General features: G+C 39.3%; 1 protein-coding gene across 1 annotated transcript; it reads left to right on the top strand.

The window, feature by feature from the left end:
* The first annotated feature begins 3228 nt into the window (after positions 1 to 3228).
* LOC122838683 (vitellogenin-1-like) lies at positions 3229 to 11888 on the top strand. The gene is made up of 33 exons (XM_044129503.1): positions 3229 to 3311; positions 3582 to 3602; positions 3755 to 3906; positions 3984 to 4235; positions 4327 to 4488; positions 4570 to 4718; positions 4970 to 5120; positions 5210 to 5367; positions 5460 to 5625; positions 5713 to 5838; positions 5931 to 6149; positions 6234 to 6451; positions 6533 to 6630; positions 6709 to 6833; positions 6918 to 7019; positions 7095 to 7214; positions 7298 to 7487; positions 7788 to 7881; positions 7973 to 8158; positions 8240 to 8372; positions 8448 to 8664; positions 8749 to 9260; positions 9329 to 9433; positions 9543 to 9746; positions 9832 to 9974; positions 10060 to 10195; positions 10285 to 10408; positions 10491 to 10671; positions 10769 to 10863; positions 11002 to 11096; positions 11218 to 11383; positions 11477 to 11638; positions 11726 to 11888. Exons 1-33 carry the CDS (start codon positions 3272 to 3274, stop codon positions 11815 to 11817), a joined length of 5094 nt encoding a protein of 1697 aa, XP_043985438.1. The 5' UTR covers positions 3229 to 3271; the 3' UTR covers positions 11818 to 11888.
* Positions 11889 to 12145: the final 257 nt, after the last annotated feature.

Below are 12145 nucleotides of genomic sequence, written 5' to 3'. Positions count from 1 at the left end.
AAATGCTTTGTCTAGCCATTTTATATAAAATGTATTGTATAATTAGAAACTGATACATTCAAAGAATAAATGTAATATCTGAATGTCTGAGCCCAGATTTATTTTGTATTTGTGTGCTGGTTTTGCCACAGCAGGTGTAGCGGCTAAAATCCTATATTTTAGGCTACTGGTTGTCATTCTTCAAAGGCGTTGGTCTTACGTCCGCTCAATTAAGATTCAGGATGCCGATCTTTAGTTTTACTTTTAATAAAGTCATTTATTGTTAGCACAATGTCCATTGTTTTACTATTTCTATTTACAAACACATTAAATCGACATTAATCCGAACTAAACACAGTAGAAAACTGTTGCCTCTTCCTGTTAACAACACCTGAACAGAATCATGGTTGACCTTAAATAACCCCATCCCCCCATCAGACACTCAGAACTCAAAATGAAATGTGCCATCTGGTGGCGATAAATAAAAGAAAGGACAAATGGCTCATACAGCAGGTATGATGAGAAGGAGCCTGACTGGACAAACTCCTAATCTTTAACTGATGATTGGATAAATAGCTCACAAACTAAGACAGGCCTTCTCATCCAATATCAGTAGCCGACCTCATTAATGGAAGAAAAGTTCAAATTCTCAAAAACACACTCCTGATCTGTGTGGAAATCCTTCTTATAAGAGTTTAAGCTGTGCTAGCAGCAAAGGATTAGTGAACTTGATGTTAAACCTCATTGGGATGTCATCCTAGTTTGCGTGTTTGAAGGCAAAAGAGCAAACACATTTGGCAACACAATGTACTGAAATGTAAATTGTAAAAATGAAGATGATAATATGCTGAGACTGCAAAACTCTTGAAATATGCATTTCTCAACAAACAACACAGATAAGATATAATATATACAATATTGCAGGCTGGTATTTTACTGTCTCATTCTGTAAGTAGTATTTACCTTCCATTCACAGTGCCTGGGAACAGGGGACCTATTTGTACTTCCATTTGGGCCTCGAATGCTTCTAAAAACTTCCAAAAAGTCCAAGCACTTACAAAGAATCACCTGTTTGTTGCTGTTTTTGCTACTACCATATTGTTGGCAGTACTGATTGAATAATGATGGATATTATAGGCATATACACTTGTCAAAGTCAAATGGCTCACTGATCCTGAGATTAGGATTGACTCATAGAGGTCTCCATATTGCCAGATTTTGCTACGCAGGAGTTCAAAGTCAAGCTTGATACTTATATTGCAAATATTCAGTGTGATGTGTTTGGTTTTAATGCTACTTTAAAAATATAGAATAATCAATGTTATAATAAGAAGAGGTGTTTTTTATGGTTTAAGAACTGCGTGTCATGCGCTTGCATCATGTTTTTAGAACGCATTGGCCTGGGTTAAAATAACACAGTAAAACAAATATGCACAAGATGGAAACGTGAAAACTTTTTGTGGTTTGCACTGATAAAACTGTTCGAGCCTAAAAGCCTGACCTGTTAAAATGATCTGACCTTACTGGTCACAGTGACCAAAGCAAACAAAGAAAGCAAATATCGTCCTATTAGATTGCCTCTCTGAGTGAACTTTGAAATTGATGAAGAGTTATCGCAAACATTTATGAAATTAATTAAGGAATATAAATAACTAAGAAATATAAGACAAGAACTGAAAATGTATTAACATAAAGAAAGTTACTTGCATTGTAGAAATTCCAAAACATTTAACAAAAATGTTATTTCAAATTACACAATTTTTGTTACTACCAGCATAACCCTGCGGCTAAAGAACAGCTTTTTCTCAATCTATCTGTCACGTCCTTCTATCCTCTCTGTCCCCCTGGGACCCACACCTGCTGCACCTTAGGAACTAACTAAGACTTTATTTATTCATCTATTAATCACTGAGGATACCACTCCAATTTCATTATGTTCTAGAAGCATAATGACAAATACAAATCTTATTTCTGATATCATGTCTATGAAATGTAATTGCATTCATTCTATATAACTCTCTGATTTTACCATATCTATCATATTGCTGTGAAGTGTGGGGAGTTAATTACAAGAGCTCTTTACATCCGATAATCGTCCTACAGAAACGAGCCATTAGAATCATCCATAATGTTGGTTATTATGAGCATACAAACCCGCTCTTCATAATATCCAGAATTCTCAAATTTGACGAGCTTGTAGAATTTAAAATGGCTCAATTTATGTTCAAGGTATCTAAAAAGTTGTTACCTGAGCACATACAGAGCACGTTTTCTGAAAGAGAAGGGGGGTATAACTTAAGGGGTCACTCAAACTTCAAGATCCGCAATTTTAGAACAACAAGGAAAAGCTTCTGTATTTCAATTAAAGGTGTAAAGTTATGGAATAAGTTACATGAAGATTTAAAACTAAGCAATAGTTTAACACAATTCAAAAGAAAGTACAAAGAGGTAATTTTCAATAGATACACACATGGGGACAGAAAGCAATAAGGTGTGTATTGAAGATAACAACTTGGTGTAAGGGTTTAGAAAGATAAACCAGCATAAAATGGGAAAATGTATAGGTAAATATTAGTAACTGTTACTTCTGACTGCCACTTTGATTTTGATTTTTTTTTTTTTTTTTTTTATGACAGTAGGACTCTAAAGTCTCAAGTGTTTAGGGGTAGGAGTTTATAAGTTCTCACTTCTTCCTACCCCATTTTGAGCATGATATGTTAACTGAAACAAAAAAATCTATATTTTCTCTTCTTTCTTATGCACTTCTTGTTATTGTGCACTATTTTATTTTTATATTTGTATCATGTTCGAATAAATTTCATTTCAAATTTCATTTCAAAATAATTTTATTACCAAGTCTTGTTACATTTGTATTGCCAACAAACAAGCAGAGTTTATCTCCTTTAGCAATATATTGTGAAGCCTTTCTGAAAGAAAACGTGTCATATTTTGTCAATATTTCCTTCTGCAATAATGTTTACATATTAGCAAATACAAATACAGCGTTATAGATGTAGAATAGAACGAAGCTGTATTACAGTTTGGACAGAAATTGCTAAATGGAACTTTTTGGTCATGATTTCGGAACAGGACGATCAGGTTTGACCTGCCTCAAAGAGCCAGGTCAGGTGACCCTAACTTTCCATCCTTTGATGCATGTTGCACAAACCAGATTCTGACCAAAAGATAAATAAGTTATCCATCAAATTAAAGGTAACGGGCATATTTGCATAGCACCGATGTCCCTATAAAAGGCTGCCTCTGACCACAGATTGTCACAGCCTCATCAGCCATGAAAGCGGTTGTACTAGCCCTGTCTCTGGCCTTCGTGGGTAAGAAGCATACTGCTCTAATAGATTGCATTCATAAAATGTTCTTTTCGTAATTTGCCATAGGCTTTTATTATGCTTTGATTTATAAATTGCACATTTGATATTTTTTGTATCCTTTTTAAAATTAGTTAAGTGTTTATTGTGTAAACTTTTGGAATAATTTTAGAATTTCTTTAAAGTTTCTGAATTAGTTCTTCCATATCAGTTTGATACAATAATTCATTCTTCTTCAATGTTTGACAAAAAAAATTTCCTTTTTTCCCATCCCAGCTGGACAACATTTTGATTTGGGTAAGTCCAGTATTTGAACATAAACTAAATGATTCAACATTAACATAGCTAAACTTTTATAGGTGAATTTTACCACATTCTCTGACTTATAGCTCTAAAAATAACATACATATGTCATGCATTATTCTTACTGGGCAAAATTGTGTTCACAGTCCCTGAATTTGCTGCCGGTAAGACCTACGTGTACAAGTATGAAGCATTACTCCTCAGCGGTCTTCCTGAGGAAGGTTTGGCAAGAGCTGGACTGAAAATCAAGTCCAAAGTTCTCTTCAGCCGAGCTGACCAAAATAACTTACTGCTGAAGGTAACAATAAATCAATTAGCAACAGCAATCATTCACCTTTCCAAATACCTAACCAACACATTTTACTTAAATCACAGCTTGTGGAACCTCAGCTCTTTGAGTACAATGGTATTTGGCCAAACGACTCAGCAATCCCAGCAACCAAGTTGACGGCAGCCCTGGCACCTCAGTTTGCGATCCCCATCAAGTTTGAATACACCAATAGTGTAGTTGGTAAAATCTTTGCTCCTGAAGGGGTTTCGCCTGTGGTGCTGAATATCCACAGAGGCATTGTGAATGTGCTCCAGCTGAACATCAAGAAGACCCACAAAGTCTTTGACTTGCAGGAGGTTTGTAAAGGAGGCAAACGGTAGCCTATTTAAGAAGTTATTTACCAGTAGTCATAAAACTTTAGTACAAAACGTTTTCTGTTCTCCACAGGTTGGAACTCAAGGTGTGTGCAAGACCCTCTACTCCATCAGTGAAGATGCACGTAATGAGAACATCCTTCTGACCAAGACCAGGGACCTGAACAACTGCCAGGAAAGACTCATTAAGGACATGGGATTGGCATACACTCAGAAGTGTGAAAGGTGCCAGGAGGTAAAACTAAACCCATTGTGTCCCGAGGTAAAATTGTTCAAAGCTTAGCTTTGCATTTAACCCATGACTTGTTTCTGACAGGAAACCAAAAACCTGAGAGGTACCACAACATTCAGCTACACCTTGAAACCAGTCGCTAATGCCATCATGATCCTGAAAGTGGACGTCAATGAGCTGATCCAGTTCTTACCTTTCTCTGAGGATAATGGAACTACTCAAATGAGGACCAAGTATGTCAAAGATTACTAACAAAATGGGGGTGATATTAGGTTTTAGTTTAACCTCTTAAGCATTTGTGCTTAAGCATTTGTGATTTATTCTAATTGTTTTAAGTTATTTTATGATTATTTTCTTTTATTAGAAATAGCATATTTATTGACTTCTGTACAGCATTTTGGTGCAGCTTCAACTGTTTTGAAAGTGCTTTATAAATACATTTGACATTGACATCAAACTAACATGTTTACACCTTAATTTAAAGGCAATCCTTTCAGTTCCTTGAGATTCAGAAAGAGCCCATTACACCTATCAACGCTGTATATAGACACCGTGGATCTCTCAAGTACGAATTCGCCAACGAACTTCTTCAGGCACCCATTAAGCTTGTCAAGATCAGCAATGCAAAGGCCCAGGTACGGTTCAGACTGCTTTGTAAGACAGGTCAAGGATTATTAAATAAAGTGAATAATGGCTTCAAATGATGATGCTTGTGTGATGTTAGACTGCAGAGGTCATGAATAAGCTTGCCACCATCAACGTGGAGAATCTTCATGAAAATGCACCTATGAAGTTTTTGGAACTGGTACAGCTCCTCCGTCTTGCTCGCTACGAAGATTTGGAAATGTACTGGAACCAGTACAAAAAGATGTCCCCTCACAGGTTCATATCAGCGACCGAACATAACTTGAAAAATTAATAAATGCTTTTAATAAAAAATTTTTTTCAAACATAATTTCTTTTTGCCTTTCCAGACACTGGTTCTTGGATACCATCCCTGCTGCTGGCACTCCCGCTGCTTTTAGATTCATCAAAGAGAAGTTCATGGCTGAGGAAATAAACACTGCTGAGGCTGTTCAAGCATTGGTTGCAGCTGTACACATGGTGACTGCTGACCCCGAGGTTATCAAGCTGTTCGAGGTTGGTAATCTGCACTTTGTTAATAACTCATTCTATCAATAACAAAGAATGAATGGATATAATATGAACGCTTTTCCACTTTTGCAGAGCCTGTTAGCGAACGACAAAGTAGAGAAAAATCCACTTCTGCGTGAGGTTGTCTTCCTTGGATACGGTACAATGGTTTACAAATATTGTAATAAGACAGCACCCTGTCCAGCTGAACTTGTAAAGGTAATTTAACCACATAAATTCCATTTTTCTTCATACTGAGGAAAAACTGGGAGAACTAAATTATGATGTTAATTACTCATTTCCGTCAACAGCCTATTCAAGAACGACTCACAAATGCTGTTGCCAAGAATGAGGAAGACAAAATCGTCCTGTACGTAAAGGTTTTGGGAAATGCTGGACATCCATCTAGCTTCAAGTCTCTCATTAAGATCATGCCCATCCATGGTACTCCCGCTGCATCTCTGCCAATGAGAGTTCATGTTGAAGCCATCATGGCTTTGAGGAACATTGCAAAGAAGGAGCCCAGACTGGTTGGTTCTAATATCAAGTGTTTAAAAGTGTTTTCATCTATCCACAGAGGTACATTGGTAGTTAATCTTTCTTCTCTGAATTAGGTCCAGGATCTGGCTCTCCAGCTCTACATGGACAAGGCTCTCCACCCAAAGCTCCGTATGCTTTCCTGCATTGTTCTCTTCGAGACCAAACCTTCCATGGCTTTGGTGGCCACTGTTGCCAACGCTGTGAAAACAGAGGAGAATTTGCAGCTGGCCAGCTTCTCTTACTCTCACATGAAGTCCCTGAGCAGGAACCATGCAACCATTGATCCTGATGTGTAAGGCAATCGTCTCTTCCTGAATTATCATTAAGTCCTAAAAAATTATGCTAAGTCACCTCTTTAATGCTCCTACCGCAGTGCCGCTGCTTGCAGCGTTGCCATGAAACTGTTGAGCCCAGAGTTGGGCAGACTGAGCCTGCGTTATAGCAAAGCTTTTCATATGGACATCTACAGCAGTAAGACAACATAAAGAGAAGATGAGTTCTATTTTTTACTGAAGTACTAGCTAACCTGTATATTAATATCTATGTCAGGGTCCTTGATGGTTGGTGGTGCTGCAACTGCTTTTTACATCAATGATGCTGCAAATATTTTGCCAAGAACTGCTGTTGTAAAGACCAGAGCCTTCTTGGCTGGAGCAACTGCAGAAGCCCTGGAGGTAATTGAAAATACAAACACATGTTCAAAAACATGTAGCAGAAGTATTGTTTTTAATGCTGTTGTTTTTTTGTTTTCTCTACAGATCGGAGCCTCTATTGATGGACTGCAGGAGCTGCTTCTGAAAAACCCTGCTCTCGCTGAAAACACTGACAGGATCACCAAAATGAAGCGTGTCATAAAGGCTGTAAGCACCAATCAGATGAACAAATATTACAGTCCAACATGACAAAAAGAAGAATAACTTTTGTTCTCTCCACAGCTGTCAGAATGGAAATCCCTGCCCGCCGACAAACCCCTGGGTTCTATCTACGTCAAGCTCTTTGGACAGGAGATTGGCTTTGCTAGTATCGACAAACCCATGATCGACCAGGGTGTTCAGGTACTTTAGAGACAACAATCAACTGAACTCAAGGAAGGTCAAGTTTTGGCAGACTATATAAACTATATACTCCTTCTTTACAGTATGCCAAGGACTTACCCATTCAGGAATATGGAAAAGAGATTCTTAAGGCTCTGCTCGTGACTGGCGTCAACGTCAAGTATGCTAAGCCTGTTCTGGCTGCTGAGGTGAGACGCATTCTTCCAACTGTTGCTGGTCTTCCGATGGAGCTTGGTCTGTTCAGTGCTGCTGTGGCTGCAGCTTCTGTTAAAAGTGAGTAAAACACGATTTAGAGTGAATTTCTCTTTAGGCTTTGCATTCTAACTTCATACTGAGAGGTGGAGATGACAGGATGACAGATTATTACACTGCAAAAACACAAAAAAGTAAATTTTTTTCAAGCTTCTAGAGCTTATATCTTAGTACACTTGAAATAAAACAAAACTTACTTACAAATAATCTTTCAGCAAGAAACCAGACAAAAAATACTTGGTTAGACTTTGTGATTTTACAGCATAAGCATATTAAGATATAGTGTCATTTAAATATGACTTCCTTATTCTGTTTTCTTAGTCAAGCCAAACACAACACCACGCCTGCCAGAAGATTTTCCCCTCCAGAAGCTCCTGGAGACGGACATTCGGCTCGAGGCTGAGGTCAAACCAACGTAAGTGGCCACTGTCATACACTACATGAAATTCACCATTAAATGAGCAACGCGATAAAAAATAAACTTGAAAACCTTTCTTTTTTTCCAGTGTTTCCATGACCACATATGCAGTTATGGGACTCAACACTGACATTTTCCAGGCTTTTGTGATAGCAAAGGCCAAAGTCCACTCTGTTATGCCAGCCAAAATTGCTGCAAGACTCAACATCAAAGAAGGAGAGTTTAAGATTGAAGCTCTTCCAGTTGAAGTGCCTGAAAACATCACATTTGTGAAGTAAGCACTTGGATTAGTTTAATTTAACCTCTATCACCATACTTGCAGTCCAACTGAATTTGTTTATTTTCTCTTCAACAGTGTGACAACTTTTGCTGGGTCAAGAAATATCGAGGAACTTCCCGCTGAGAGAATTACCTACCTCTTCCCTACCAAAGTCTTGCCCTCAAACCCAGTCAAATCATCCGAGCGAGCTTCCTATGCTGACAGCATGGTAAATTTAACTCAGCCTTGACAGCTACTATTACATCTGCAATTGAATTCTGATTGAGTCTTACTTCTCTTACAGCTCTCATCCTCCGAGCTCCTTCCTGAGGAAGTGAAATATGTCAAGTCCATTCGTCGACATAAGATTCGAGGATTTGCCAAGAGGTACTGTGCTAAGAACAAAGGTGTTGGACTGAGGGCCTGTTTCAGGTTTGCCAGTGAAAACGGTGCCTACATCCAAGATGGTTTCTTGTACAAACTGGTTGGCCGCCACAACTTCTCTTTCTCTGTGACACCAAGTAAGCACAGGCAAAATCACACTTGAGTATTCTATAGAAGCATGTTGCACACAAAATATATTAATGGCTATCTTTTAATTTAAGTTGAAGGTGAAGTTGTTGAGAGATTGGAGATGGAGGTTAAAGTTGGACCAAAGGCTGCAGAGAAGCTTGTTAAGCGCATCAACCTGAACGAAGAGGAAACCAGAGAGGAAGGAGGACCAGTTCTGATGAAGCTCGACAAAATCCTGTCTTCAAGGAGGAACGGCTCCTCATCTTCCTCCTCTAGCTCAAGCAGCTCTTCATCTCGTTCCAGCAGTTCCTCAAAGACCTCCTCTAGCTCTTCATCTCGCTCCGGCCGTAAGATCAATCTTGCAGCCCGTTCGAACAAGAGCAGCAGCAGCAGCAGTTCCAAACGCAGTAGCAGTAGCAGTAGTAGCAGCAGCAGCAGCAGCAGCAGCAGCAGCAGCAGTAGTAGCAGCAGCTGGAGAAGCAGAAGCAGGAGTGGCAGATCAAGATCCAGCAGCAGTTCAGATAGGACCAGCTCTGCTTCAAGCATAGCATCTCTCTTCATTGACAGTTCCAGCTCTTCTCGCTCCAGCTCCTCTCGCTCTAAGGTAAAACTCTTTATCTTGAGGATGTCTTTGGATGTGGGAAATCTGACAGAAATGTTTGTTCTTTACAGCAAGTGACTGAGAGGTTCCAGAGGTTACACAATAAGGAGAATCCCTCCAAATCAGCTTCCAGAAGCAGGAGCATTTCCGCCAGCGTTGAGGCCATCTTCAATCAGGTGAAATTTGGTCATCAGAAAATTTAATAAGCACTTAAAAGGTGTTATTTATGTTCTGTTTAGTTTTAAGTGTGAACCTATCCCCATTTAACATTGAGTGTCGCCACAGAAAAAATTCCTCAGGGAAGAGGAAGTTGTTGCAGCCCTGCTCTTCCGTGCTGTCAAAGTTGACAAGAGGATGTTGGGATACCAAGTTGCTGTCTACCTTGACAAGCCAAATGCCAGACTTCAGATCATTGTCTCCAACATGTCTTCTGAAAGCAACTGGAGGCTCTGTGCTGATGGAGTTGTGTTGAGCAAGCACAAAGTTACAGTAAGGCCCTTTATACGAGATACACAATAAATGTCTATCAGCAACCATAGGTGACTTATTCTAATGTAATGTTGTTTGTCAACAGACTAAGGTTTCCTGGGGCGAACAATGCAAGAGATATAGCGCCAATGCTACAGGAGAGACCGGTCTTGTTTCTTCAAATCCTGCAGCTCGCCTCAGAGCGTCCTGGGAAAGACTGCCTTCTGCCCTGAAACGTTATGCCAAGATGTAAGAAACTCTACATCACCTAGGACTCCATGTCAGGAATTTTTGTACAGTCTCTGAGGTTTTTTCATTTTTCATTTCCTTCTAGGGTCAACAAATATGTCCGTTCTAAAGTGATCTCAGACTTGATTCACACAAAGAAACAAAACAGCACCAGGAAACTCTCAGTCATTGCAGTTGCAACTTCTGACAGGACAATTGACCTCGTTGTGAAAACTCCAATGGTATAAAAAGGATCAGACTTTGTTCTCCAAATAGACAGTGTCATTAATATTCTGAGTGTTTATGTAATTGAAATGAACTCTTCTTGCAGAAAAATGCCTACAATGTCACCATACGCCTTCCCATGTCTATGCCCATTGATGAGATCAAAGGTCTCAGCCCATTTGATGAAATCATTGACAAGATCCACTTCATGGTTTCAAAGGCTGCCGCAGGTAACGCCAAATGTTTCTTTCATAAATACAGATACCTTTGTCTGGCAAGTTCAGACTAAGTGTGTTTTCTTACTCTTTCCAGCTGAATGCAGATTCATTGAAGACACACTCTACACATTCAACAACAAGAGCTACAAGAACAAGATGCCTTCCTCTTGCTACCAGGTTGCCGCACAGGACTGCACTGATGAACTGAAGTTCATGGTTCTCCTGAGGAAAGATTCTTCAGAGCAACACCATATCAATGTCAAAATTTCTGAGATGTAAGTTTCCAAGGCAAATTAGAAGGCAGCTTTAGTCTCCATACACAGGACGATTAAGAACCCAAAATAAACAGGGTTTTCACTTCCATGCTTTCAGTGACATCGACATGTATCCAAGAGACAACAAAATCATCGTGAAGGTCAACGAAATGGAAATTCCCCTCACCAGCCTGCCTTACCGCCACCCAACAGGTTACTATGAACAGTTCTTACTGTTTTATTTAGTATCACACTAGTATCTACAAACCCCAGTTCCACCTGATAATTTCACTCTGTATTTCTGAGAGTCTTTACATTTTCTTAAATTACTGCATCATGAAACTGTTACAGCCTCCATTGAGATCAGACAGAGTGGAGAGGGCCTTGCTGTATTTGCACCCAGACATGGTCTCCAAGAAGTCTACTTTGACAGAAAGACATGGAGGGTAAAATACAAAATACTGTTTATTATTAACTTTTCCCTTGCATGCTCTAAAAGATTAGAAGAGAGAAACCTCAAATGCAATTGATATTTGTGTTTTCTTATGTCCCGATGTTGCATTGCAGATCAAAATTGCTGACTGGATGAAAGGAAAGACCTGTGGACTTTGTGGAAAGGCTGATGGAGAAATCAGACAGGAGTACCACACTCCCAACGGACGCGTGGCTAAGAACTCAGTCAGCTTTGCTCACTCCTGGATTCTGCCTGTTGAAAGCTGCAGGGATGAATCTGGTAAAGCCCAATATGTATCTAGAAGTTTTGCACATGAACTAATTGTGTGTTGCCTTCGTTGAAAACTGACTTAACAACATTGTCCTCCTGCAGAGTGCCGTCTGAAGCTTGAATCTGTGCAGCTGGAAAAACAATTGACCGTTCATGGTGACGATTCCACTTGCTTCTCTGTTGAGCCTGTACCTCGCTGTCTGCCTGGATGCTTGCCAATCAAGACCACCCCCGTCACTGTTGGTTTCAACTGCTGGTCATCTGGTGAGTTTTTCTTATATAAAATAGGGGATAATCCATAAAACATTTACAGTGCAATTTCTTACTGGTGTATTTTCCTTGTTTGTGCAGAATCTGAGAGCAATGTCTATGACAGAAGTGTGGACCTGAGAAAGACTACCCAAGCTCACCTGGCTTGCAACTGCAACACCAAGTGCTCTTAACTACATTTCCTTTTAAGTCACTATGTGTAAATTTTTTCTGTAACAATAAATAAACTGCATCTAAAAATTCAGTGATAGTGGTTATTGAAACATATGTGTGCGATATATAGATTTACAAAAGATTTTAAAAGGGAAAAAGCTCAGCTTACTCTGGGACGCAACATTTCTGAAGGTCAGACAGACTTTTCACTTAACTTAAATGTGAAAATGTGCAGAACTGAAACTCATGTTGGGTTTTCAACTCAAAAACATAATAAAACTGCTTCAAATAGAATTCAAATACATTGTTCAAAGACTCTCAATAAACACTGAAGGAACCTTCTATAGT

This window comes from Gambusia affinis, linkage group LG10 (assembly GCF_019740435.1).
Source record: "Gambusia affinis linkage group LG10, SWU_Gaff_1.0, whole genome shotgun sequence".
NCBI classification, from domain to species: domain Eukaryota; kingdom Metazoa; phylum Chordata; class Actinopteri; order Cyprinodontiformes; family Poeciliidae; genus Gambusia; species Gambusia affinis.
Note: the sequence above shows the minus strand (reverse complement) of the source record. Positions and strands in the feature narration are given on the sequence as shown.

What these genes read in the sequence shown, in the direction of transcription:
- LOC122838683 (XM_044129503.1), top strand. Translation starts at nt 3,272, where the DNA reads ATGAAAGCGGTTGTACTAGCCCTGTCTCTGGCCTTCGTGG. An exon ending in AAGTCTTTGACTTGCAGGAG is followed by an intron (nt 4,236 to 4,326) that starts GTTTGTAAAGGA and finishes TGTTCTCCACAG; the next exon opens with GTTGGAACTCAAGGTGTGTG. An exon ending in TGAAGCGTGTCATAAAGGCT is followed by an intron (nt 7,020 to 7,094) that starts GTAAGCACCAAT and finishes TTCTCTCCACAG; the next exon opens with CTGTCAGAATGGAAATCCCT.